The sequence below is a fragment of the Sugiyamaella lignohabitans genome, chromosome B (genome assembly GCF_001640025.1).
Source record: "Sugiyamaella lignohabitans strain CBS 10342 chromosome B, complete sequence".
Lineage (NCBI taxonomy): Eukaryota > Fungi > Ascomycota > Dipodascomycetes > Dipodascales > Trichomonascaceae > Sugiyamaella > Sugiyamaella lignohabitans.
Window position 1 is genome coordinate 2,344,176 of NC_031674.1, and position 24,593 is coordinate 2,368,768.

At 42.0% G+C, this 24,593-nt stretch overlaps 8 protein-coding genes across 8 annotated transcripts; 6 read left to right on the forward strand and 2 right to left on the reverse strand.

Moving 5' to 3' along the window:
• Positions 1 to 3,569: 3,569 nt before the first annotated feature.
• Positions 3,570 to 7,397, forward strand: SCP160 (Scp160p; the record flags this gene model as incomplete). Its single annotated transcript, XM_018879707.1, has 1 exon — positions 3,570 to 7,397. One exon carries the CDS (start codon positions 3,570 to 3,572, stop codon positions 7,395 to 7,397), a length of 3,828 nt encoding a protein of 1,275 aa, XP_018737597.1.
• Positions 7,398 to 7,738: 341 nt separating this feature from the next.
• Positions 7,739 to 9,223, reverse strand: FCY22 (Fcy22p; the record flags this gene model as incomplete). Its single annotated transcript, XM_018879708.1, has 1 exon — positions 7,739 to 9,223. The coding sequence occupies one exon, from the start codon at positions 9,221 to 9,223 to the stop codon at positions 7,739 to 7,741; it is 1,485 nt and encodes a 494-aa protein (XP_018737598.1).
• A 666-nt stretch (positions 9,224 to 9,889) lies between these two features.
• Positions 9,890 to 11,917, forward strand: LYS4 (homoaconitate hydratase LYS4; the record flags this gene model as incomplete). Its single annotated transcript, XM_018879709.1, has 1 exon — positions 9,890 to 11,917. The coding sequence occupies one exon, from the start codon at positions 9,890 to 9,892 to the stop codon at positions 11,915 to 11,917; it is 2,028 nt and encodes a 675-aa protein (XP_018737599.1).
• Positions 11,918 to 12,469: 552 nt separating this feature from the next.
• Positions 12,470 to 14,287, forward strand: SEF1 (Sef1p; the record flags this gene model as incomplete). The annotated part of the gene is made up of 1 exon (XM_018879710.1): positions 12,470 to 14,287. The coding sequence occupies one exon, from the start codon at positions 12,470 to 12,472 to the stop codon at positions 14,285 to 14,287; it is 1,818 nt and encodes a 605-aa protein (XP_018737600.1).
• Positions 14,288 to 14,690: 403 nt separating this feature from the next.
• Positions 14,691 to 15,620, forward strand: LST8 (TOR complex subunit LST8; the record flags this gene model as incomplete). The annotated part of the gene is made up of 1 exon (XM_018879711.1): positions 14,691 to 15,620. One exon carries the CDS (start codon positions 14,691 to 14,693, stop codon positions 15,618 to 15,620), a length of 930 nt encoding a protein of 309 aa, XP_018737601.1.
• A 389-nt stretch (positions 15,621 to 16,009) lies between these two features.
• On the forward strand, positions 16,010 to 19,583 carry NMD2 (Nmd2p; the record flags this gene model as incomplete). The annotated part of the gene is made up of 2 exons (XM_018879712.1): positions 16,010 to 16,018; positions 16,092 to 19,583. The coding sequence occupies 2 exons, from the start codon at positions 16,010 to 16,012 to the stop codon at positions 19,581 to 19,583; spliced, it is 3,501 nt and encodes a 1,166-aa protein (XP_018737602.1).
• Positions 19,584 to 19,700: 117 nt separating this feature from the next.
• On the reverse strand, positions 19,701 to 21,047 carry PTC7 (type 2C protein phosphatase PTC7; the record flags this gene model as incomplete). Its single annotated transcript, XM_018879713.1, has 1 exon — positions 19,701 to 21,047. One exon carries the CDS (start codon positions 21,045 to 21,047, stop codon positions 19,701 to 19,703), a length of 1,347 nt encoding a protein of 448 aa, XP_018737603.1.
• A 1,252-nt stretch (positions 21,048 to 22,299) lies between these two features.
• On the forward strand, positions 22,300 to 23,466 carry AWJ20_2748 (D-amino acid oxidase (predicted); the record flags this gene model as incomplete). The annotated part of the gene is made up of 1 exon (XM_018879714.1): positions 22,300 to 23,466. The coding sequence occupies one exon, from the start codon at positions 22,300 to 22,302 to the stop codon at positions 23,464 to 23,466; it is 1,167 nt and encodes a 388-aa protein (XP_018737604.1).
• Positions 23,467 to 24,593: the final 1,127 nt, after the last annotated feature.

A 24,593-nucleotide genomic window follows, 5' to 3' on the forward strand; every position in this document is an offset into this window, starting at 1 on the left:
ACATTCGATTCTTTATTTATAGGGTAGCCATTAGTCGGCTGACCGAGCTTACACCAGTGGTTGCCAGAAGGACTATCTACTAGCCTTAGACCGTCGATCTTGGCGTTAAGGTTAAGTGGGGAATGCATATATTAGCCTATCTTGGAGGGTTGCATCACTCTGCATACATATCCTGCATGCTCCAGCTGTACCCCTGGAAAACAAGAAAAATCTTGGTCTTGTTGGACGGGTCCAAAACAACAGGTAAAACCCTCTAGCTACTGCTGGTCACCTTAATATAATCATTTGCCCTACTCGTTGTGAGAACATGAATGCGCTTTTTCGTGTAGGCAAAGTCACTGAAAGCCACGAAGTAGATATCGTCTTTTGTCTTTCCTTCGTACTGAGCTACGGCACCAACAATACGAAGAACTCGAAAAACTTGGATGACTCACTAGACTAGGAAATAAGATAAAGAGATTGGCGAGGTTGCAATTGAGCAAAGCCGATTTTTCGCCCAACAAAAGCAGCGTTACACTCACTGGTATCCAACAAGCAAATGATTGATGCAAGTCTAGGCAGGTGCACAACAGTTAATTGTTGACAGGACCCTATGCAGACTATTTACAGTAACTAGGCTCCTAGCTCTAGATTTCTGTACTTCTGGCTTGCTTTGTCTCTACTTTATCAGATATGTATGTGGCATCATTGGTCCGGAGAAGCAGTACTCAGATGCGATGCATAGCTAATACTGTTAGCATCCACTTAATTTGTAAGAAAATATCGGGAACAAACTTTGAGAGATCCGACATAATAATCGACAACAGAAGATCGTAACTCGAAACAGTACTGCGTGCCCGGAGAACCGTTCGTTCGGCGACTCATGACACCGAGAAGCCAGGGACGGATTACTTCAGGCTTTTAGTAGACTACACTACCAAAGTACGGGGAAAAACTGAAACTGGAACATTTGCTGTATCTAATACCATAACTAATTACAGGGCCCTACGTCTGTTAATATGCTAGACACGACATACCCCGAACACATTTAGAGAGCCAGTTGGCCCAATAAGCCAATCAATTGGCTCTTCTACCATGATCAGAATGAATCCCTTGCCAGGTTATACATGTCAATTGATAATCGGGCTTATCGAAAGTCTACACGTGACGTGAGTATCGCATTGTATACTCTCAATGCCTTAGGAGATGCACAGCTAGGAGCACTATATGAATAAAGGATAATGAGTTCTGCGTATCCTGTGTTCTAAGGAGTAGTCATTTACTAAGCAAAGCAGACATCTGATCCCACTGCCCAACCCATGTGAAAATGTCAACGAGAATAGGCTGCTTGACGCCTAATTACAAGTCTTGTTATGTTAAAATGGGGTCCACAGTACTATAAAATCGGAGACAGGATGCCACCGTAAAAAAAAGTCCGAAGAAAAAAAACTTATATTCTTGACATACAAAATTAAGCTATTTCAAAGAAAGAAGTAGTGACTTATTTGCCGAGAACATAAGTGGTGTGACATCTACCACAGTATTGACGCTCAGTCTTGTTGACTTTGTCCTTGTGGTGGGCCATGAAAACACCAGCACCGCACTTAGTACACTCACGTCTGAGACGCTTGATGGTTCCATCCTCATCAACTTGGTAGTAAGAGAGGACAGCGAGCTTGACCTTCTTTCTCTTGTGCTTGATCTTCTTGGGGGTGGTGTAGACCTTCTTCTTTCTCTTCTTACCACCACCACGGAGACGGAGGACAAGGTGGAGAGTAGACTCCTTTTGGATGTTGTAGTCAGAAAGGGTACGACCATCCTCAAGTTGCTTACCAGCAAAGATCAAACGTTGTTGATCTGGGGGAATTCCCTCCTTGTCTTGGATCTTGGTCTTGACATTGTCGATAGTGTCGGAAGACTCAACCTCAAGGGTGATAGTCTTACCGGTAAGGGTCTTGACGAAAATTTGCATCGTTAAATACACACGGTTCGTCTGCAAAAAATGCTTATTGCGTCTTTCTAGCCGTGAAGAAGAAAAAGAGAAAAAAAAAAGATTTACAATTACTGCATGATCCGTTTTATTTATACTCGCTGAAAAACTTACTCTGAGTCGTCCATTTTTCACTGCGCGTAAATTATATCCCGCATGAATACCCTTACCCAGAAAGATTTGCCACGCCGCGGGGAATGAGGCTATGCGGCTCTGTTGAATCTAGTAGGGGACAGAACGTTCTCGATATTTGAGCAAGGGGTAGTAAAATTTTAGTAATTAAGGTACTAACTTAGAATACTCACCATATTAGTGCAAATATAAATGTGACAAAAATGCTTCTAAGCGGTATATGGAGATATGGCGAAGCATCTAGCAGCTTCTTACGCTGAACTGACATACCCTACTAATCTCACTATGCTTTTGCAGTAATGGTGAGGTTAGTAACAAGTGGGGCTGATGCTGGTGCGTCGGATGGCTAGCTGGCATTATTACTGGTAAGTACCCGACTCGTCAGCTAACCGACGATAATCTCCCGAATATGCACCGAATAGCTTTAGGGCGTTAGTTACAGAGACACAGTACCCACATACCGAATCCAACCTCAGGGTTCCAGTCGTCTTGTTACCATCAAATTACATGCCGTCCAAAATATTTCAACGAGATATAGTGATACCGGCTGGTTCACAATGAAAAGAACCTACATTACCTCTGCTTCTCGCGGACTCACCCGTGGTGACGTGACTTCAGAGCTAGGACGCACAGGATCAAATCACGTGACAATACCACAGTGGGGTGGATATGCATGGTGAAACCCCAGTCGAGCTCGTTACGTGGCTTGTAACAGGGCCCTGTAATATTTCAATATAACAGCTCAACATATACAAGTGATTTTGATAGGTAGTACATGCCACTGCTGTCGGTGAACATCTTGTAATTTACTTTGACAAAAACAGTCCTTTAAACAAAGACTAACAAGTATCGTTTATTTGTTACGGGAGATCTATAATTCCTGTTTAAATCTTGGATACTACGGACTTGACTTAGTTGTTTTGATTTGGGGCATTCTCTGAAGTAAGTAGGGTAGAGTGATGGGCAGGGTTCTGTTGACAAGAAGGTCCAGCATAATGATTAGCGGCTGGAGCACGAATGTGGTAGCTCAGTATTCTTTATGCTTGTCTAGACAAATAAGAGCATGATTTGTTTATCGATGTTCTATATTTAAATCCATTTTTCAAACCCATATTTACGGTATCCGGATGTGGGCCTGCGGTTGGTCCTATTCCTGCAATAGAACCTAAGTCGGACAATTGCCAATCTTCCCCGTGCTTAAATTTTTTGAGAAGTTACAACAATTGTGGGGCTCCAGCTGGTTGAGGGCACGACATGAATATTGATTGTGTTTGACCGCTAACAAATGTTAGATTTATTTGCATTTAAGACGAAATTTTAAAATAACCATTTGGCAGTTCTGATTGATTTGCTTTGGCTGATTCTTCTGTGCCTTTAGTGCTTTATTTCTGACTCTTCTATTTTTGGTATTTTTCTCTTTTCCTTAACGGTTTAGCTGTTCAATTTTTTGATTGCCTGAGTTTGCAACATGTCTGACCAAACTCAATCCTTGGCTGAGGCCCTTATGGCCAAGCACGGTGTTACCGAGGAACAAAATGGTCAGCACCACGATGGCCAAGTTCCTAATCCTGATGCTGATAGTCAGGAGGCTCATGAAGCTGGCGAAGACGCTCAATTGAATGAATCCTTTTCCTCGGTTGACACCTCGGCTGCCACTCCTTCAACTGCCAATACTTCTGTTACTTCCAATGGTAAAGGTAAATTTGATATCGAGTCACTGGATGCCTTTCCCACCCTTGGTAGAGGCTCTTCGTCTGCTGGTACTCCTGCCAAGGCTAACTGGGGTGCTGGTTCTACGAACGGAAGCGGTACCAACACCCCTTCCAGGAGTCCTAGACCACCAATTGTTTCATCATCAATGGCTGCTCGCTCTGGTGCTATCACTGAATCGTTTACTCTGCTGAACTCAGAACAAGCTCCTAAGGCTCGTAACATTCTTGCTGAGGTTTTGACAAAGGTTCGCAAGACCACGTCTACCTCTATTGACAGTAGTACTACTAAGGCCACTGGTAACACTACATTCATTATCAAGGGTTTGCCAGACAATGTGCAGAAGGCAAAGAGAGACCTTTTGAAATCACTTGCTGTCAAGACTACTAAGACAATTCAGATTCCTGCGTCTTTGAGATCAGCTGTGATTGGACCCAAAGGTTCCACTTTGAGACCTATTATCGAGGAATCGGGCACCACTATTGATATTGCTAAAAAGGAAAATAACGACAACGAGGGTGACGAGTTTGATGATGAAAAAACTGTCAATGTTACTATTGAGGGTGATAAGCAGGCTATTTTGTTGGCTGAGAAGAGAATTCTTGAGGTTGTTTCTAGCAGAGTGCGAGAGATCACCTCCCGCATTCAAGGAGTCGACAAAAAGTTCCACCCATTCATTAAACAAGCAATTGATCAAACTCCAGAGGAGTTTAAGGGTATTAACATCAACTTCGGTGCTACTAATGGTTCTATTGCCTTGTCTGGAGAGCGTAATGCGGTTCTGGAGGCCAGAGCCAAACTCGAAACTATAATTGCCAACCAAAAGAATACATTTTCAAGCTCCTATGAGGTGGTTCCTGAAGTCAAGACCAAGTTTGTTTCTCCTGATCTTGTTTTCAACGCTTCTGGTGTGTCTGTAATTGTGACTCCTGGAGCCCCCACTGTTGAATTGTTTGGTCCCACCAATAAACTTGCCTCTGCTAAATCAGTTTTGTCCAAGCATATTTCTGATCTTGCAGTTTTGACACTTGACATTTCTAAAGCTCACGATAAGAGCATCAGTCATGCTAGAAATTTAACTAGATACTTTATTTCTACCAACAAGCTGGCTGAGCTCGAGAAAGCTCACAAAAATGTTCAAATCTCTACTCCTTCCCTTGAATCACTTTATGATCAGACTCCTTCAGCTGTAATTTATGAGATTGTTGGCAACGATGGTGAAGCAATCAAAGCTGCGAAGAAGGCATTGGTAGGTGTTGTAAATGCCTATCCACCATCCTCGTTCAAGGTCGTTGATGACCTCGACCCCTTCTTTTATTCACATGTTTCAAAGGCCGGTAAGCAGATTAAACAAGATAAGTTTGTGGATGTTATTGTTGCTGGTGGCAAGAAGGCTGAGATTGATGCCTTACCTTCCGCTCTTAGAAGCGAAGTTCTTCTCGCATACACAGGCAACCCTAAACAGGATGAGGAGGATTTTGCTCCTGGTGTGGCCGAAATTCAAAGCATTCTGGATCAAGTGTCGAGCGAATTTGATTTTATTCGTACCAAACAGTCTGATATCACCTCCAAGACAATCGAAGTGCCACAAGAAAATCACAAGTTTATTACTGGTCCTAACAACACTACCTTAAATGTCATCTTGAAGGGCCACTCTGAGAGCGAGCCATTCGTTTCAGTTGTGGTCGGTAGTAGCGATGGTGTTACCAAGAATAAGAACAGCGTGTATGTTCGCGGTCTCAAGTCGGAAGTTGACAGAGTTTGCAAGGAGATTGCACAGGTTATTGAGGAGTCTAAGAATTACGAAATTCTTTCCTCCTATACCACTAACTTTACTTTCCCTGTTGATCACATTAACAAGCTGATTGGTAAGCAAGGAACGCATTTATCCAAGCTCACAGAGGAGTTTGGTGTTAAAATCGATGTTGACGAACAAGGTAACGGTGTTATCAAGGGTATTAAGAAGAATGCGGACGAAGCCAAGGTTCGGATCTTGAATCTGGGTCGCAAATGGGCAGATGAGGTTACTATCAAGCTCAACATCCCCAACGAGCACCATGCTACTATCATTGGAAGTGGAGGCAAATTTGTGAAGCGACTGATGCAACGTTATGACGTCCACATCCAATTTCCCCGTGCTAACGCTTCTTCTCCCTCACCAGCTGGCGATGAAAAGGACTCTAAAGATGCCGGAAGGGACAGGGATGGTCTTACTAGAGACCAGGTGCTTATTCGTGGTCCTTCGAGTGGTGTTGCCAAGACCAAGGAAGAAATTGAAGAGCTAGTCAAGTATGAGGTTGACCATTCCTTTAGCCAGACGATCAATGTTCCTGCCAACAGTTTACCCAGGATCATTGGCCGTCAGGGTGAATTTATCAATGAGATTAAAGAATCCACAAATACTAGAATCGATGTCAAAGACAACGACGAAGCTGACGGTGCTGCTGTTGCTAAAAAAGATCGCTCGGTTCCTATTGAAGTCATTGGTACGAAGACTGGTGTTAAATCTGCTATCGACAAGATTCAAGACATTGTTCAAGAATTCTTGGATACTGTTGAAACTGAGATCGAAGTTGATCCAAAATATCATGGTGCTTTGATCGGACCTGGCGGAGCTATCCGCAGAGAGATCATTACCAAGGCAGGAGGATCTGCTGAGTCTAACCGCACTATTCAAATTCCACCAGCTGACTCCAATAGCAACAAAATCAAGATTAATGGTAATCGTAAGGTTGTAGACAAAATCATCAAACAGATTAAGGAAATTGTTGATGCAAGGGAGAGTCAAATTACTGATATTATTGATGTCAACCCTGAGCGTCATGGTGCATTAATTGGACCTGGTGGTCTTGTGAAGAGGGAAATAGAGAGCACTTATAATGTGACGCTTGTTATCCCAAGAAAAGGAGCCAAGAAGGCTGATGGGTCTATTGACGAAGGTATTAAGATTGTTGGCTATAACAAAGAGGAAATTGAAAATGTTAAAGCCCGTATTAAGGATTTGACCCAAGAGGCCTTTCAACTAGAGGTTGAGGTTCCTAGACATTTGCATGCTGAATTATCTAACCGTGGAGTTTACTTCAGAAAGCTCCAACAGGAGTTTGGCGTTAAGGTTGATCATGGCAAGAATAGCGGATCTGTTCCTAGAGCACCATCAATCCCAGCACCACCATCTGAGGCATATGGTGAGGCATCTGAGGCGGGCGACTCTGGCTCTGTGAAGTACAAGTTCACTATCGTCCCTGAAAGTGTCAAAGCACCAACTGCTGAGTCTAGCACTATCACATGGCGTCTCAGAGGAGATGATGCTGGATGTGCTAAGGCTAAGGAACAAATTGAGCATTCCATCAAGGAGCTGGAGAAACATGACAGCCTTGGATATTTCTGGTTAGCCGATCCAACTAAATACGGCTCCCTTATTGGTCCTCAAGGATCCCGCATTAATTCCATCCGTAGTAAGAGTGGTTGTACCATTGTTGTGCCTCAATCAGATTCTAAGAATCCCATCATAAGCTTAAGAGGCAGTGCTCAACAACTGGAACAAGCCAAGGATCTTATTGTAAAGAGCCTCGCCAACAAGCAATAGGCCAACCATGACTACATATAAAAAATTCCCTTGAATCCATTATGAACCCTTCCTTATATTTGTTACATATATATATCAAAAGCTATTAATTTTAAAAACTAGTCCTGCCTATTGGTAGAAGTTATTTATCGGCAGAATGTCTTTCTGGCGAAATGTCAATCCAGAGATCAATAGCGACAATGCGACTTAAATATTCTTCCCGAGATCATTAGAGCTTGGACGAGATTTATCTTCTATTAATAAATAAAGAAGGAACAGGGTTCTTATCTAAAATATATATTAAGAAAGCAATATTACAATTATAAACACCATGAAAACAAAACACATTCAAATATCTTAGTCTATTTACCAAAATGCTTCTTCTCAAAATATCTGGCCAAAGTAAAACCTACGAGACTAAACGAGAACGCCAGAACAATACCAAGATCACCGGGCTCCTCATCAGAAATAAGCTTTGCAATTGGTCCCACCCAATACACTTCATTCATACCAACAACAGCCCCAGCTACACCACACACCCATCCAAAAATAGCTGCCAACCCGATAGGCAATCTTGACTTTATGTTGTAGCTATCTCCATCATATCCCTTGAATCCTTGCCTGTAAATGAAATGCTCTGAGAGAAAAACCCCGAGATATATAGAAATTTCGTAAGACAATAGATCCATAAAGTTGGAAAGCACACTGTCAAAGTGACTATATCCGGGTATGCTAAGTGCCAATACAATGACATTTGCCATAATAGTCCATGCTGCTCTAGGAACCCTAGCAAATTGGGACCAAACTGTTTGCGCGGAGAGTGCGACTGAATACATATTAGGCAAGTTGCAAGCAATAGGAGACAATCCTAGTAATACGACACAAAATTGCCCAAATGCATTTAAGGAATCAGGAACCAGTACTGCGTAAATCAAACCACCGGGTCCATTCTTAGCATACTGTTCAGCATATACCTCATTATTTAACGAAGCAACCATACATGCAGCACCTAAGATACTAGTGAATACAAGAGGAAACATTAATCCTCCGAAGACATAGAAAAACAATCTGAGAGATGGTGTGTTTTTAGGCATGTAGGTGGTATAATCAGCAACATAGACGGCCCACCCTGCTGCATTGCCGAATATAACTGCTCCAAATGATAACACACGTCCTGATTCAGCTCGTCCAGTAGCCATAGTGCCGGCAGAAAATGAGCCACTTCTGCTTAATTGAACTATTAGAACTAGGAAAACTGCAAATGACGGAATCCATGAGAACTTTTCGTATAAATGAATTACCCTATAACCAAGAAACGATATAATCACCGTAGCACTAACTACCACAAAGACTGCTGCCCACGCGGGCAGTCCACCATTGTTGACAGAATGGAGAAGCTGCGCTGCGGATATAGTATTGACTACAGTCCATCCAATACAACACACGCAATTAATAAATGCGAAAAGTCGGACTCCGAGATGACCACACCAGAATCTTGAAGCAACTAAAGTTCGAAGTCCAAATTTGGGACCAAATAACGCAAGTAGACCACAAGGCAAGACACCCAATAATGTGAAAAATATGATTGTCAGAGTTGAATCCCAAAATGTCATACCAAAATCCGATACGCCAACAGTACCTAGTGCAAACGTCACTGTTACCATTGATACGGAGGCCCACATGGATAAGGCATGATGAATCTCTCCATGCGTTTGGTCGGACTCGAGGACTCTATCAATACCTTTAGTTTCTGCTCCGAGGTACTCAATAATCCCCTGGGAGATTGAGCGACTGGAGGCATTGAATTCATTCCAAAGACCTTTTTCAAATTGGCCCCTTAATCCCATTATGACCCTTCGGTAGCCTTCAAGCCCATAAATCAACTGATGGCACACTGATCAAAGGTAAGATTTTTCAATTTTTAGATCTATCATTGATGATAACGTATAACCAAATCTCCAAAAACGTGCAAAGATCATCAGAAAATTTAAAAGATAAGGTCTCTGATCCTTACCTAGATGGGAAACTTACTGCTTAACGGCCATTCTCTATTAGTCTGCAAACAGAGTAACTGTATGTTGAAGTAACAAATTTAGCAATAATAGGTTAATATTCGTCTAATCAGCAGACTTTCTACTATAACTAGCTATATTATATCTTCGTTCGCATTCAGACCACTGTAAGGCATGGCGCATTGGCACTTATTCAAGCAAATCATGAAAAGTAATTCGTGTCGGTCCGGAATTATAACGGCCCGAGAACGAAATTCAAATAAAATTGTGGGGAACCAAATAGAGTATCTTCTCGTACCGGATAAGCTGCCGATTTATGCTTTCAAAAACGTCTATCTGCATCCAGACAATCAGGGGAAAGTCCCGGCTAGATAAGCGATTGTATTGCACTTCTTTAGGTGAACGCCAAAAGAACCAAAACGTATAAAATGATATTACATCCCTATCAGCAAGCGCCATATTAAATACAATTGACACGATTTATAAATCTTCAATTATAACATGACCCGCTCTTTGAATCTTGTTGAGAAAATCTTGGCACAGCATGCCCTGCATGATGCTCAGATACTACCAGGAAATTTTATTTGTGTGGAGGTGGATTGGACAATGGCATCCGAAGCCAGTTGGGCTGGAATGTATAGGTTGTACAACCAGATGGGAAAACCTGGTGTTCACAAAAATGATCGAATATGGCTTGCTGCAGACCATATTGTGGACCCGAGAATAAATCATATGGAGAAGCCAAAGCAATTAATCCAACTTGCAGAACTCGGTGCTAAAGAGTTGAATTTGGTGGAGTATCAACCTCCGAATACTACTATTATGCATACAGAGTTTTATCGTGAGCGCGCTGAGCCTGGAATGTTGATTATTGGTGCTGATTCGCATACTTGTTCAAGCGGAGGCCTAGGAGCTCTGGCAGTCGGTTTAGGGGCCGCAGATGTTGTATTCCCTATGGTTACAGGTGAAACATTTTTTCAAGTTCCTGAAACTCTTCGTATTGATATCGTTGGTAAACCGGCATTTGGGGTTAGCGGAAAAGATGTCATATTACATATACTTGGCGTTTTTAAGAGAAACACCATCGCCGCTGGAAGGGTTGTGGAGTACGGAGGGTCAGGCGTCCAGCACTTATCTTGTGACGCTCGATTTGCCGTTTCTAATATGTCAACAGAATTCGGTGCCATTGCTGGAATATTTGTTCCGGATCAACAAACGGCAGCTTTTGTAAATCGACGTAACGGGCCTCAGTTCAAGAGCAACAGCTTGTTTTTCCATCCTGATGAAGATGCTAATTACTTCCAGAGAGAAACAATTGATCTATGTGATGTGAAGCCATTTATCGCACTTTATCCCTCGCCCGACAATGTGGTTCCGGTAGATTCGGAAAAAGCAGCATTGAATCTTGACGGCTGTTTCATTGGTGCCTGTACTACTGCTGAGGAAGATCTCATAATGGGAGCATTGGTTCTAGAGCAAGGGTTAAAGATGGGGTTGGTACCAGTCAAGAAGGGAAAAAGAAAAGTTACACCAGGCTCGTTGAAAATAATTGCCAAGCTCAAACAGCTGGGCCTTCTAGAATGGTACGAAAAAGCAGGGTTCGAAATCGGTGTACCAGGCTGCAGTTATTGCGTGGGAATGGGTGCTGATCAAGCGGGGGAGGGCGAAGTCTGGCTCTCTTCTCAAAATCGTAACTTCAAAAATCGCATGGGAAAGGGATCAATTGCAAATATTTGCTCGGCAGCAACGGTTGCTGCTTCTAGTTTTTCGATGACTGTTCAAGATCCAAGAAAACTATTATCAATGGTATCTAAAGAACACTACAATTCTATCCGCATGTACTGGAACTCCGAGAATGACAAAAAATCGCTTATATATATTGAACCTAAAGAGCCACCTAAAACCTCTTCAAGCAGATCCGAGGAATATCGAAACGAGATTTCAACCCTACCCGACACTATAAAGTCCAGAGTGCAGAGATTTGGTAATGATGTAGATACCGATGCTATTATTCCAATAGACAAATGTGTCGGCGATGAGACAGAGCTTGGAAATGGTGCTTTTGCTTATGTTAGACCTGAATTCGTGGAGCGTGTGAAATCAGGAATGAGAATTTTAGTAGCTGAAAGAGGATTTGGTTGTGGCTCATCAAGAGAAGAGGCGCCTCGTGCTTTGAAATACGTTGGAGTTCAAGCAGTCATTGCCAAATCATTTGCGTATATTTATGGTAGAAACCAAGCTAATTTTGCTCTATTTGGTATTACTGTTTCGGATGAAAGATTCTATCATTTGGCACGTGAAAATAGCGAAGTTGAAATCAAAGTCAAAGAAAGACGCGTTTACATTGATGGAGAATCATTTCCCTTCAAACTGGACAAGATCGAGGAAAAGATTCAAGCTAGTGGTGGAATTTCAAAGCGTTGGCAGAAATATGGGGTGAATATTTTTAGACAATTGAAAGATGAGATAGCGGTAGATGGTTGCGGTGAAAGCCAAAATTGTGACAGTACAACCGATGTAGCTTGGTAGATGCTATGGTAGAAGATATAAAAACTATACTTTTCTTAAATTATTTCAATATCTTCAGAATATATATTTAAAATACATTTTCTGACTGAGAGTGACAGGATTGTTGCATATTTTCAAAAATATGGGGTACAGTTGTCGATATGCAATGCATTTCCCTATCTCGGAAACTATCGGATAATCGGATAACTAAGCGATAATGTGTTGAAGATGTAATGAGTTCCTGATCTTCTCGGTAAAAACCAGGCAATGAGGAAAACGGGGATTTGTTATTACTGTACTTAAGCCTTTCGACTTTCTAGTGCTAGCCTGTGTTTGTCAAGGCTCTTTTTCAATTTTGCCTGCCCTCTTGTGACAAAACGTCTAAAGCGTTCGACAGGAATATCTGTACAAGAGCTGTTGATTGATCAATCTGAAACAATTCTGCACTGATTTTATTCAAAGGAAGCCAAAGCTGTCAATATTAATCACATGACTTGCCCCACATTAGAATAAGATCAATGTCAAATCTTTTTCCTTTACAAAACAGATACCTGGCAGTTGGTCGTCAATACAATGGTCTCACCAAAGCGAAACAAGTTCAAGCGGTCCTCTAAAGCTTGTACTGCTTGTAGGCAGATGAAACTGAAATGTGATGCAGTTGACCGTTTCCCAAAGCCTTGTAATCGATGCGCTAAGTATGGATCAGTTTGTCAAATTGATCTTTCCTTCGAAAGAGAGCGAAGAAGGTCCGCCAAGAAGCTAGGTTCTGTGGCAGATCCTCTGGCAGAATCTATGGAAACAGCCGAGTCGTCTAGTTCAGTAGATATTTTGAAGGCTGATATCAATGCTAGCGAAACTATGGCTTCGGCGGTGTGGGCCACAGATTTCAGAGAGCTGACATTGGGTCCTGCTGTAGTGATAGAGGATCAGGTCCTCGAGAATAATATAATCATTCCTGGAGAGACAATTCGTCTCATTTTCAATAACTTCTACAAGTGGTACTATCCTAACATCCCGATACTGACTCGAGATCTACTGAACCCGTTATATTTATTGGGGTCTAAGGATTCCGATTTTAAAGTGCTGTTTTGGGCGATCTGTGCCGTTTCTTCACCTTCATGTTGTGACGATGCCACGGCAGATTCTATCGGAAAGCACGCTAAGAACCAGATAATCAATTCCCGCGATGCTTTATTTACATCTACACCGCTGTGTTCCTTGGCAAGAGTGCTAGCACTTCTTATACTGTGTGCTTTTCCTCTTTACCATACAAGTCTTCAGGAAGACCCTTCATCAGCCTACTGTAGCCGAGCTATAGACATAGCAATGAGGATAGGCCTTCATAGGTCCTCGTTTACTCAGGAGTATAATCTACGTACAGATGCCTTAAAGGAGCAAGTAACACTTGCTAGATTTTGCTGGGCTGGTTGCTTCGTCACAAACCAGGGTCTAGCGACTTTCTCTGGATTGCCATCGTTAATATCATTAAATCACGGTATGTTTCCAAAAATGTTTACCTCAGTGGAGGGAAACTCATATTTGACCGAGTATATTAAGCAAGCGAAAATTCTTCTGGCACTGAAGCAAGCAGTTGAAATTTTGGGTAATAATCCTGACACAGAATTTGGCATGACGGATCCAGGATCTCGCAAATTACTCCATAGGTCAGTTGAACAGTCGTTCTCACAACTAATAGCAGATATGGCACCATTATCGGAAATGACAGAATTATACTGTTTATGTGCTAAGCTTCAGTTTCATTCTTTTCTCCTAGTACCTGATACCGAACTAGAAGATCAACAAGCTATGGTGATTCCCATATACTTGGTCTGTATCAAGATTTTGGACATAGTGCAAGCCCTCAGTAAGGACCAGACTAATTTTAAAACTTGGCCAGGGTTTGTTATCCGACTCCAGGTGTTTAGTGCTGTGATACTTTTTGGACTAATAATATCTCCGTTTGGATCACTAATTAACGTTGACGAGGCACGAAACAAAATAGCAGAAGTATACAGTTTACTGTCCAAGGCAGCGACTCGTGAAAATGACAGTGCAACTAGAGGTATGAGACTTCTCGATGGTCTTCAGTATATGCACAATAACAAGCTTATTCCTCCTATGATATTCACTGTTAGAAGTAGGTTGGGGGCTAGTGCGTTCTGGAGTCTTTTACTGATCTTCAAGAGATTTCAATTAGACCTACACTCGCGTAACAGGTATGCAGGAGATGATCGAACTAAAAACTTGGTCAATAGGCCATTGAGTGAATATGCCAATGAACAACTAGAGCCAGTTCTAATGGCAGATGAAAACATAGATCCAGACATAAAATCGTTCTTGGAGGGTATGAACGATTGGGAGCTCTGGCAACCATTTGCAGAAGCTGTATAAATTATAAAATATTGAATTTGGCTCAATCTAAGTCTGTTGATAAATATTTAATAACTAGTCTCTTATAGAATGATCTTCATAAAACCTCCCCTTTGCGATTGAGCGGATGGTCCCTGCATACTTTCCGCGAAGACTTCAAAAGCTCACAGCCTCTATGACGGGACGAGGGAAATGTAAATACAATGACCAGATCAAAGTCTTCCTAAGATACTGATATCTAACTCTGGTTAAAATGGCATTGTATATCAAAATAGCACTGTTGCCCTCTCGTACCGGCTCGGCATTAGATAGATGCTCAGCCGTGTGCTCACTCGGTAGTACCTGAAATAGATGATGATTGATTGATAACCTACCTCACGACCGACACCAGCCAGTATACAGCGGTATTCCATGCCAATTAACAATGTCTGAAGAATCGGACATGTCAGTGATCCTGGCCTCTTCAGGCTATGATCAGACAATAAAGTTTTGGGAGGCTCTAAGTGGAATCTGTTCGAGAACTATTCAGCATGGAGATGGCCAGGTGAATAGGATGGCTATTACTCCTGATAAGAGATTTCTTGCCTGTGCAGGTGCCCATGGAGTGAGAATGTACGATATACGCACCACAAATCCGAATCCAATCTTAACATTTGATGGCCATTTGGGCAACGTGACGGCAGTGGCAATACAAGCGGAAGGTAAATGGATGGTCACGTCCTCCGAAGATGGAACGGTGAAAGTCTGGGATACCCGAGCTCCTAGTATCCAGCGTAACTATAGACATAAAGCTCCAGTTAATGATGTTGTAATTCATCCCAATCAGGGAGAAATTATATCGTGTGATGATGATGGCAATGTGAGGATTTGGGATCTTGGTGGAAACGCATGTACGCATCAACTTATTCCTGAAGACGATGTCCCGGTAAGATCTGTTTCTGTGGCATCTGATGGCTCAATGCTAGTAGCGGGAAACAATGCTGGTAACTGCTACATATGGAAAATGCAAACTAGCCGGGAAGTGACAACAATTATTCCTGTCACCCGATTTCGAGCTCACTCGAAATATATAACAAAGGTGCTTCTTTCGCCCGATGTGAAGCATCTTGCAACATGCTCCGCGGACCACACTGCTCGCATCTGGTCTACAGAACCTGGTTTTCCGATGGAGACAGTACTTCAGGGACACCAGAGGTGGGTCTGGGATTGTGCATTCAGTGCTGATTCAGCTTATCTTGTGACTGCATGCTCTGATCACTATGTGCGACTATGGGAATTGGCTAGTGGCCAAATCATCCGTCAATATAATGGTCATCACAAGGGAGCTATCTCGGTCGCACTTAACGATGTTTGAGTTTTAAATAGACCCTATTTATTTATTAATGTACTGTATTGATTTGATTGACATGTTGAGTCGGTACTACCATCTTTGTGCCAACCTGAGCCTATACCGATGCTAGAAGCTATTCTAAATAGAAACATAGTTGGGCTGGTTCATTTACACGCCAATTCTAGAGCTTATGTTAATACAAATGAAAATACAATTGGAATTTGAAGTTATATAGTGGAGAGGTTGTTGCAGAACAAACATGTTACCCGGCTTTGGACAGATCAATTTATATACATGCCATCAATACTGCGAAATGAAGTTGAGAAAGACTGATACTAAATTTAAAGTATTATCTTGAAACATTCGAATGTCAACTATTGGAATGAAGTTTCAACTTGACTTATAAGTAAAATATGACTGAAGTATGTATTATGTTTACCTAGTTCACTTCAAGATTCCGAATTGGCTGTGCAAACCCAGTGACTAACCTCGTAGGCATCTGATGCTAGTGCTAGCCAAGCACCACCGTCAGTTTCTTCTGTTAGAAATGCAAGAAGAAAAGAATTAAGAGACTTGAACTCAGAAGTATGGGATGGAGCTCAGGATGTTTTTCCTACTGCTAAGAATTTGGATTCTACTCTTAGAAAGAATACTGCCTTTATCAAAAAGTGTCGTGTTAACCTTGCTGAAGATTCTCAAGCAGCCCTATTAAATGATGTTAGAACTGTTTCTTTGGAGAAGTATCTTTCAGAAATTATAGGCGCCATTTGCGAAGGATTTACGAAAGCCAAGTCTTCTGCAGATATCTTCGCAGGAGTGGAAGTAGCCTCAGCTCTGCACCAAAGATTCAGTACACAAATTTCGCCTCAACTTTTAGCATTCTTTTTCCAAGGTATATCAAATCCATCAAAATCACACCTAGATTCCCTAGCTCCGGATGCCAGACTAAGAGAGGATCAGAGTAGAATTGACCGTCACAAGATTGTATTGCGGGTGTTGATTGAGTTGTGGTTAGTCAATGTATTCCGGTTTACATCCGATGTAACTCAGGCCGGACTGGAGGTCCCACAATGGGCACTCCGAAGAACAGAAAACGGCGTGACCATGCCTCCACCACTTAGTGCATTGCAGGAAGTGTTGAATCACGATATGGTTGATTTTTCAGGCGCGTCCATCGCCGTAGTAATTTTAAAAAACTATGGACAGACTCTTGCCGGAGTTTCTAAACCAAAGGCTGGACCTGAGGCAAGTGGCATGGTTGAAGCAACAAAGGCAGTGACGACGGAAAAGTCACCTTTAGTTATGCCGGATATACAACAGTTATTCTTGTCTACCTTTAAAAATTATACCAAGTCGATGCAATCTAAACTTCAAGAGCTTGCTCAACAAGCCAGAAAAATGGAGAAGCAAAATGGCGACGCCTATATTCGTACTGGTAAGATACTTGATGATAGAAGAGCTGGCCTTGAAAACTTGTTAAGCAAATTCCAATCTTTGCATGACCTTTGCACCACCCTTTCTGAGTATTTGGGAATGACTATGCCAGAATATAAAGTGTCAAATGAAACTCAAGATGAAGTTATGATCAGTTTGGCAAATGCACTGGATGGTGACGATGCGGGATTATGGGATGATAGCGAACAAAAAAAATTTTATGAAGATTTGGTTGACTTGACGTATTTGGCGAATACCGATGAGAATGAGAATGACCAGAAAGAAGAAGGAAATAGTACCGAAGGAAATGGCGCTAAGTCAGAAGATTCAGATTTGGATTCGTCGAATAGAAGCACAAACGATGAACTAGATGAAAAAGACAAGCAACTTATGAATGAACTAGATGACATAATGAGTGCATCTCAAAAAACAGGGAATCTTAATGATAATGAAATCGAAAATTCTGGTGATGATCCAGAATTTGAAGATTTCGCTGGTGAACAGAATGGTGAAGATGTAAGTGGAGGAGAGCCGACAGCTGGAACGCGTATTTCCGAACTGTTGACTTCATTATCTACGCAACAGTCTCGTAGTAATGTGGATAATATGGCTATAGAATTTGTTGCTCTGAACAATAAAGCGACTCAAAATAGAGTACTCAACTTCCTCAAATCGGTGCCTGTTACGGACCAATACAAACTTCCGTTTTATGCCAGGTTTATCGCCACATTGGATCCCTTCTGCAAACCTATTTCAACTGGAGTTATCGAATACCTTGATAGCTTTTTCAGATATTTGCAACGTCACCGTAAAGTCAGAGCATTAACTTCAAGAAGGATGTTTATCATTCGATATCTGGGCGAACTGATTAAGTTTGGAATTGTTCCTAAACATGTAATCTTTCATAAGTTGAAAATCATGATTGCTCACTTAGATGCTGTAAATGTGGAAAATATTTTCACTATGTTTGAATGTTGTGGTAGATATCTTATAAGGAAGCCAGACACGCATGCTCTTATGTCAAAGATGATGCAAGTTCTGGAATTCCAGAAAGATAAGAAGTTTTTCCCTGCCGAAATCAAGGCAATGATCAATGGTGCAATTTATTATGTCAACCCACCTCCGAAAGTCACATTCCAAAAAGAACGTCCAGTGATTGAACTGTACATTCGTAAACTCATTTATTATGATCTTTCTAAGGAAACCAGCTCGGCGGTTCTTATCCAACTTAAGAAAATGGATTGGAATGATAAAGATACATTCAATTCTTTGCGCAAAGTTTTTACAAAAATATGGAAAGTAAAGTACGTCAATATTCCATACATGGCTTGGTTTCTTGCTTCCGTTACATCCTCATACCGATCTTTTGTTGTTATTATTGTTGATTCTTTGTTGGAGAATATTCGAAGGGGTCTTGAGACAAATGATTTCGAGTTCAATCAGAAGAGAATATCAGAGGTTAGATTCTTGGGCGAGTTAAGCAAGTACAGGCTTGCTCCAGAGGATGTTATCTACGATGTATTGTTCATGCTGATATCTTTTGGCCATCCCAATGGTCGGCCTCGACCAGGCCAGTTCGTGTCCTTAGATCCTCCAAACGAGTTCTTTAGAATCAGACTGGTTTGTACTCTTCTTGAAAGTAATGGTGTGTATTCACGAATTAACAAAGATACAACTAAGTTCGACCTGCTGGTGAAGTTCTTTCAGTATTACATATTCAGTAAGGACCCGATGTCAATGGACATTGAGTTTCAAGTGAGAGACACCTTTGAACTACTTGGCGTGAAATTTGCAGGTTCTATAGAGGAGGCATCCAATGAGTTACAGCATGCATTAAATGTGTACAATGGGATTGAGGCCAAAGAGTCTACCGTTACCAGTAGTGATTCTCGGTCAACCAACGCACCAGATTTAGATGAACAGGCCGAAGCTGACCTTGCTGCGGAGTTATTAGCCGTTACTGAAGGGCACTCAAGAGATAATTATGAAATAGTCAAGCCAGCGAAACCAGAAGAACCTATTGAAACGGAAGAGGAGCGGTTGATAAGAGAAGAGCAGCAGAGAATAAAGAATCTGGAGGCCAAGAGAATAAATGATGCGAAGGCAGATATAAAAGCTATGGCTCAAGTGGAAAGAGAGTTTCAAAAGCTGATGATCGATCGGATGGATAGGAAAGCTGACGAAAAGACGACAGTGTTTGATGCACCCGTTCCGTCAATAAAAGATAGCTATGACAATAAGCCGTCCCCATCAGTTACCTCCAATGGTTCGTCGGTTGGCTACAAGTTGCTTACCAAACGAGTAGGCAAGCCCCAAATTGTTGATGTCAATGTTCCTGCCGATTCTAAGTTTGCTGTTAACGTGGTAACCGAAAAATCTCGTCTGAGAAATGAGCAGGAAAAGATTCGAGATTTCGTTTTAAATTATGAATACGATCAAAATAACGAACCAAGATTGAGGAGGGTTATACAGCCAGAGGTTCAGTCCACAAGATATTCTGGATTGAAGCGTCCCACCAAACATGCACCCACGCTTGACGATGTCAAGTTTTAATGTATCAACTAACTTCAAATAGCACCGAAGTAGAGGCGATTTCACCTAATAAATAAATATATATTAAAACTAACCCAGCTACATTCTAAACATGCACAGAATTTTATCAGAAATCATTTACAACCCATCTCCGTCATGATTTAACTCTTCTACGAGCATTACAAGCACCGTGATATCGTCTGGCTTACCACCAGGCGCCACAAAGCCCATTTCTTGCCGTAGACGCAATGTGAAAGGAGATTCACTATTTGGATCTAGTGAGGCATTAATACCTGCCCGAACAAGGTTCTGGGCTATTTCCTGTGCACCCGCCTGTAAATCCACAGGCTCCAAATCATCAATGGCAGCTTCGTCTTCATGAATCCAACTCCGAGAGTGCCACATACCATTAGTCACTACTTTCAGGATCTCTTGTGCAAATACATTATCAGTAAGGCCATCAGTCGCCAAAACCACCACATCTCCGTGCTTCAACTGATGTTGAGAAAGGTCTGCATCTTGAGGGTCATCCGATATTGGACTTCTCCCACGACGTTTTGCCATTGATTTTGGAACTATTGAAAGTTGGAAAGGAGTATTGAACTGGTGTGTCTGTGGGGTTGACCGCCTGTATACCCGTCGCTGTCTAAATATAAAGAAACCAGAATCACCAATGTTTGCTATGCTGAGCATACCTGTAAAGGCCGAGGCTACACCGACACAAGCAGTAGACCCTCCAGCATAGCTGTCACCTTCATCCTTCAGGCTTTTGTATGCCGAAGTAAGCAAACTTTGAGGAGAAGCTGTGGTTGTTCTATCATCGTGGTATGTCTCACTGTTTGGGTCTTGCAAACTGAGCGCATCTTCGGTCCGCTTGAATTCACTAGCCATTCTTTCACACAAGCCATGGCTGAACTTAGACGGATTAACTCCAATCGCTGCCCATCCCCCAACTCCATCAGCCACTGCAAATGCTAGCGACCCTTTAAGGGGACCATCTGAAGTCCACTCCTTGATAAAAAAAGAGTCCTCGCCAGTGTGGGCCCTTCCAAGTCTGCCGCCTAGAATGTCATTCCTTGAATCTCTTGGTGTTCTTTCCTGATGGTCATATTCGTATCGCTTTTTTGGACAATATGCTTCCGCCACAGTGAATCTGAATCGTGGTTTAGTAACGTTATGCAAATACCTTATGGACGAAGGCGCAAACTTGCGATTATTTTTGTTTCTTCGGTCTCTATCAGCTAAATTACAAGAATCCGGCCCAGAAACCTTGTTGCTGATATCACTACTATTACCAGAGACTTGCAAATGGTCTCTTCCATTATTCTCAAAGTCCAGTGTACGGTGACGCTGACGTGATTTTGAGGTTGCAGTTATAAACCACCTCAACGCGCAATAGCCGCCAACAGCCCCAACATTCGTTTTCTTTATACCATTTTCAAATGTTGCTTTCGCTATTAGACTATTTGGCTTGATGGTGTACATTTTAGGTGGTCCGTAAGAGACCAGATCCGAGGATTTCTGGAATCTCGTAAATAATGTTGAGTCCTATCAGAGCCAAAAAAAAAAAAAAGAAATGCACGGTATAGGAAAAAGCCCATAAAACAACGACCGAACAAAACACCGAAATCACTAATTGAACACTCAAAAGACACAAGTACCAAGGTCCTCAATTAAATAGATCTAGAAAGTAAGTTGATTGTACCGGATAATTATAAACTGTAGGGTTGAGATTGATAAATGGCCAAGACGAAATAGATCGTCTATATGCATCTGGTGCACGATTATAGGGCTATTGAGATATTACTGATAATATTAAAATTCCATTGCTATAAGATAATTCTGGACTATAAACGCCATTAAGTTTACTGACTTGGTCTTATGGCATGGATCATATACATTCATTTACAGGTATGGTCATTAATAATAATATAAATAATAAGTTGAGTCAAGTTGTTCAAATGTCGCGTTCCAAAGAGAACGACACTAACACTACTTCCTCCTTCTCCGAGAGCCACCTTCTTCTTCATCACCTCCATTTTGCTGCTCTTCTACGACTGGATCGGGATACTTCTCCATTGTTTCTTGTAAGAAGTCAAAATGCTCAATCGTTTGTACAGCAAGCTTGAGGTGAGCAGGGGAAACGCGCTTTGAATTTCGCGCACGTGCCTGGTTACAGGATTCATCTACGAGCGATACCATGAACAGTTCAAGGGCCTTGGCTACAACAACTGGAGTTGCTTGAGCTACTTTTCCAATATCATCGTCTGATTGCATCAATCTTTTAATTCTTGCCTAAGTGGTCGGTTAGATAACTACCATTAGATATCAATGTAAATGCATTCACTTCTACTTACAACTGGGAACCTTGTCTTGATCTCTCGTTTTGGAGTAGCCTCAGACATCTTGAAGGATTTGTCTTTTAAGAAATAACTTGGAGGGCTAAGACCTTTTCACTAGGGAGGTATTTTTAGTTGATAGAGTGTGTATATGATATGATTTTTTATGCAGCAAAACTACAATATCTAACACCAGATGTCAGCCGTATTTTGTTCGACCTTACATGAATTCTAGGTTGGGAGGATGAGGTGGAGAAGATCGGAGCCCGAGTGTTACGCATGGATGACTGGGTCTATGCATTCAAGGTTATAAAACTAATATATATAAATGGATATAACAAGCTACAGAGAGGTCATGGCCTAAGTGTTAACTGTAATAATTTATACAACGACTCAAAATGAGCAACAAATTAAAACAACCCCAAGAGCATCGCCCAATCATAATAGTTGGCGCTGGGGTCATTGGTTTAACCATTGCCTTCTACTTGACAAAACTTAAGAATTGTCCTGAAATTACTATTTTTGCGAGAGAAATGCCTCGACTAGCTTCTAGTCCTGGCGATGAGTGGGTTGAAGGACAATGGGCCAGTCCTTGGGCTGGTGCTATATTTGCCGCAGATGAAAATCCTGAAGACGAAGTGACCCATTCAATTGAACAAGAATCTTATCGCTACTTCTGGAAGATTGCCCATGAAGACCCAGCTAGTGGCGTGGAACTGCGTATGATTCGCCAATATTATGATGAAACAAGTGTGCCAGATCCGGCATCAATGAAAATCCATTTATTCACTCAAAAATATAGGCAATTACGGAATCATGAACTACCTGTCCCGCGCCGTGGAATTACTGGAGGCATAGAATATATGAGCATGTGCATCAATCCCTGGGTATATTTGCCGTGGCTCCGGTCCAAATTAGAAGGAACCGGGAAAGTCAGGTTTATCCAGTGTCACCTAGAGAGCTTACAAAGTGCTGCTACGCATTCAACTTTTGGAAGCAGCAAGGCAAGCCCAATAATAATAAATGCTAGCGGTTTGGGCGCAGGGACTTTGACAGACGTTAGGGATTCCGCTGTCCACAGTGTCCGTGGACAAACTATGTGGGTTCAGTGTGACTATTCTGGAGCAATGGCAATTAGAAGCGGTCGTGAATACACATATTTCATTCCCAGAGCTTTTAGCCAGGGCGCTATATTCGGTGGAATATCACAACCAGATAATGACAGCAAAGAGGTTGATGAATCACTCAAAGAGAATATATTAGAACGGATCCGTGATTTGGTCCCTGATGCCTATAAAGCCGCCCTTACAGTTGGAAATCAAACAGTTCCTAAAACTATCAAGCGAACCTCAAGTTTTCAAGGGGTGGGTATCTTAAAAGATATTGTGGGGTTCAGGCCTGCTCGGAAAGGGGGTCAAAGAATCGAGCTTGATGAAAAGTCTGGCGAAACTCCGGTCATTCACGCATATGGATTTGAAGGTCATGGATATATATCCAGTGGTGGAACTGCTAAACTAGTCTTGGACTTGATTGAAAAACTACACCCCATAAAGTCTCATCTTTAATTATCTGCTGTGATGATACAAACTCTGGGGGTGTTCAGTTGGCTTATGAATTATCGCGTGATTGGTGAAGGTATGGCGCGGGGTGGTTAGAAAGCCTCCCCCCCCCCCCCCCCCCCCCCCCCCCAAATTCCACATCGGACTATCAGCAGTTTAGTTGGCCGATATACAGGCTGAGTCTTTTTCTTGTGGTGCTTGGCAAAAGTATGCAGACCACTGTGCCGAGTTCTTGGATTAAGTTTGAGAAACTTAATTTTCGAATATGGTAATGAGTGCCATTCGGTATCAATCCTTATCTATGGAGGACTTTCGGGCCGTCGTTGGTTTACTCGCGGTTACATTGATCTATTGAAAAGGCGTAGAAATCCAAAGACCATCAAGATGATAATGCGATGTGCGGTGCGCAGATGCTCATCATTGCGACGGCATATATCCGGTTGAGGCAGGATAGGAGTATGTGTCTGTCGGCTCGTCATATCCTGAGACGTCGGTCAGGCATCTGCGAGTGATTTAGGATGGCCAAGACAGCACGGCATCAGTGTAGTCTTTGGCAGGATCACGATGACGGAAGATCACAATCATTCTCACGGTTCTTAGTGCTATCTACGCCATGGATAAAGTTTTGACCGATATTGATGCCTTGCCGCTCCTCTGGACATCGTCTCCCTTTGAACACCGCTCTGATAAGGACGATCTGCTGATTGCGGAACTGATGCACGAGAGTCAAATGGCTATCTATCTGTGAAGATGGTTTGCTGAAATATCCATGTTACTGGGGCCACACGATTTATTAATTGATTGATTGACTGATTGATTGATTGATTGGTGCTGTGTCTGCTCCAATGCTTATCTTTTACAGCCAATGGAAATGGGATAGTAGGATATTACACTGATAAGGCTGAGGACGAACCAAGATCATGATCATGTGTTGCTTAACAGCAACACATGATTTTGTGTTTTGGCTTTGGGGATGATCTGCCGTGTCCGCCCTAAAGAGTCGAGCTTCACGGTAATTCTTTCTAATGTTATCGGCTCTTTTCAATATCGCACGGCACTCCAGGTATTAAATAACGTTGCAGATCATTTACGTTTATAAAATGATACGTAGCAGATCCTATCTCTTTATAAAT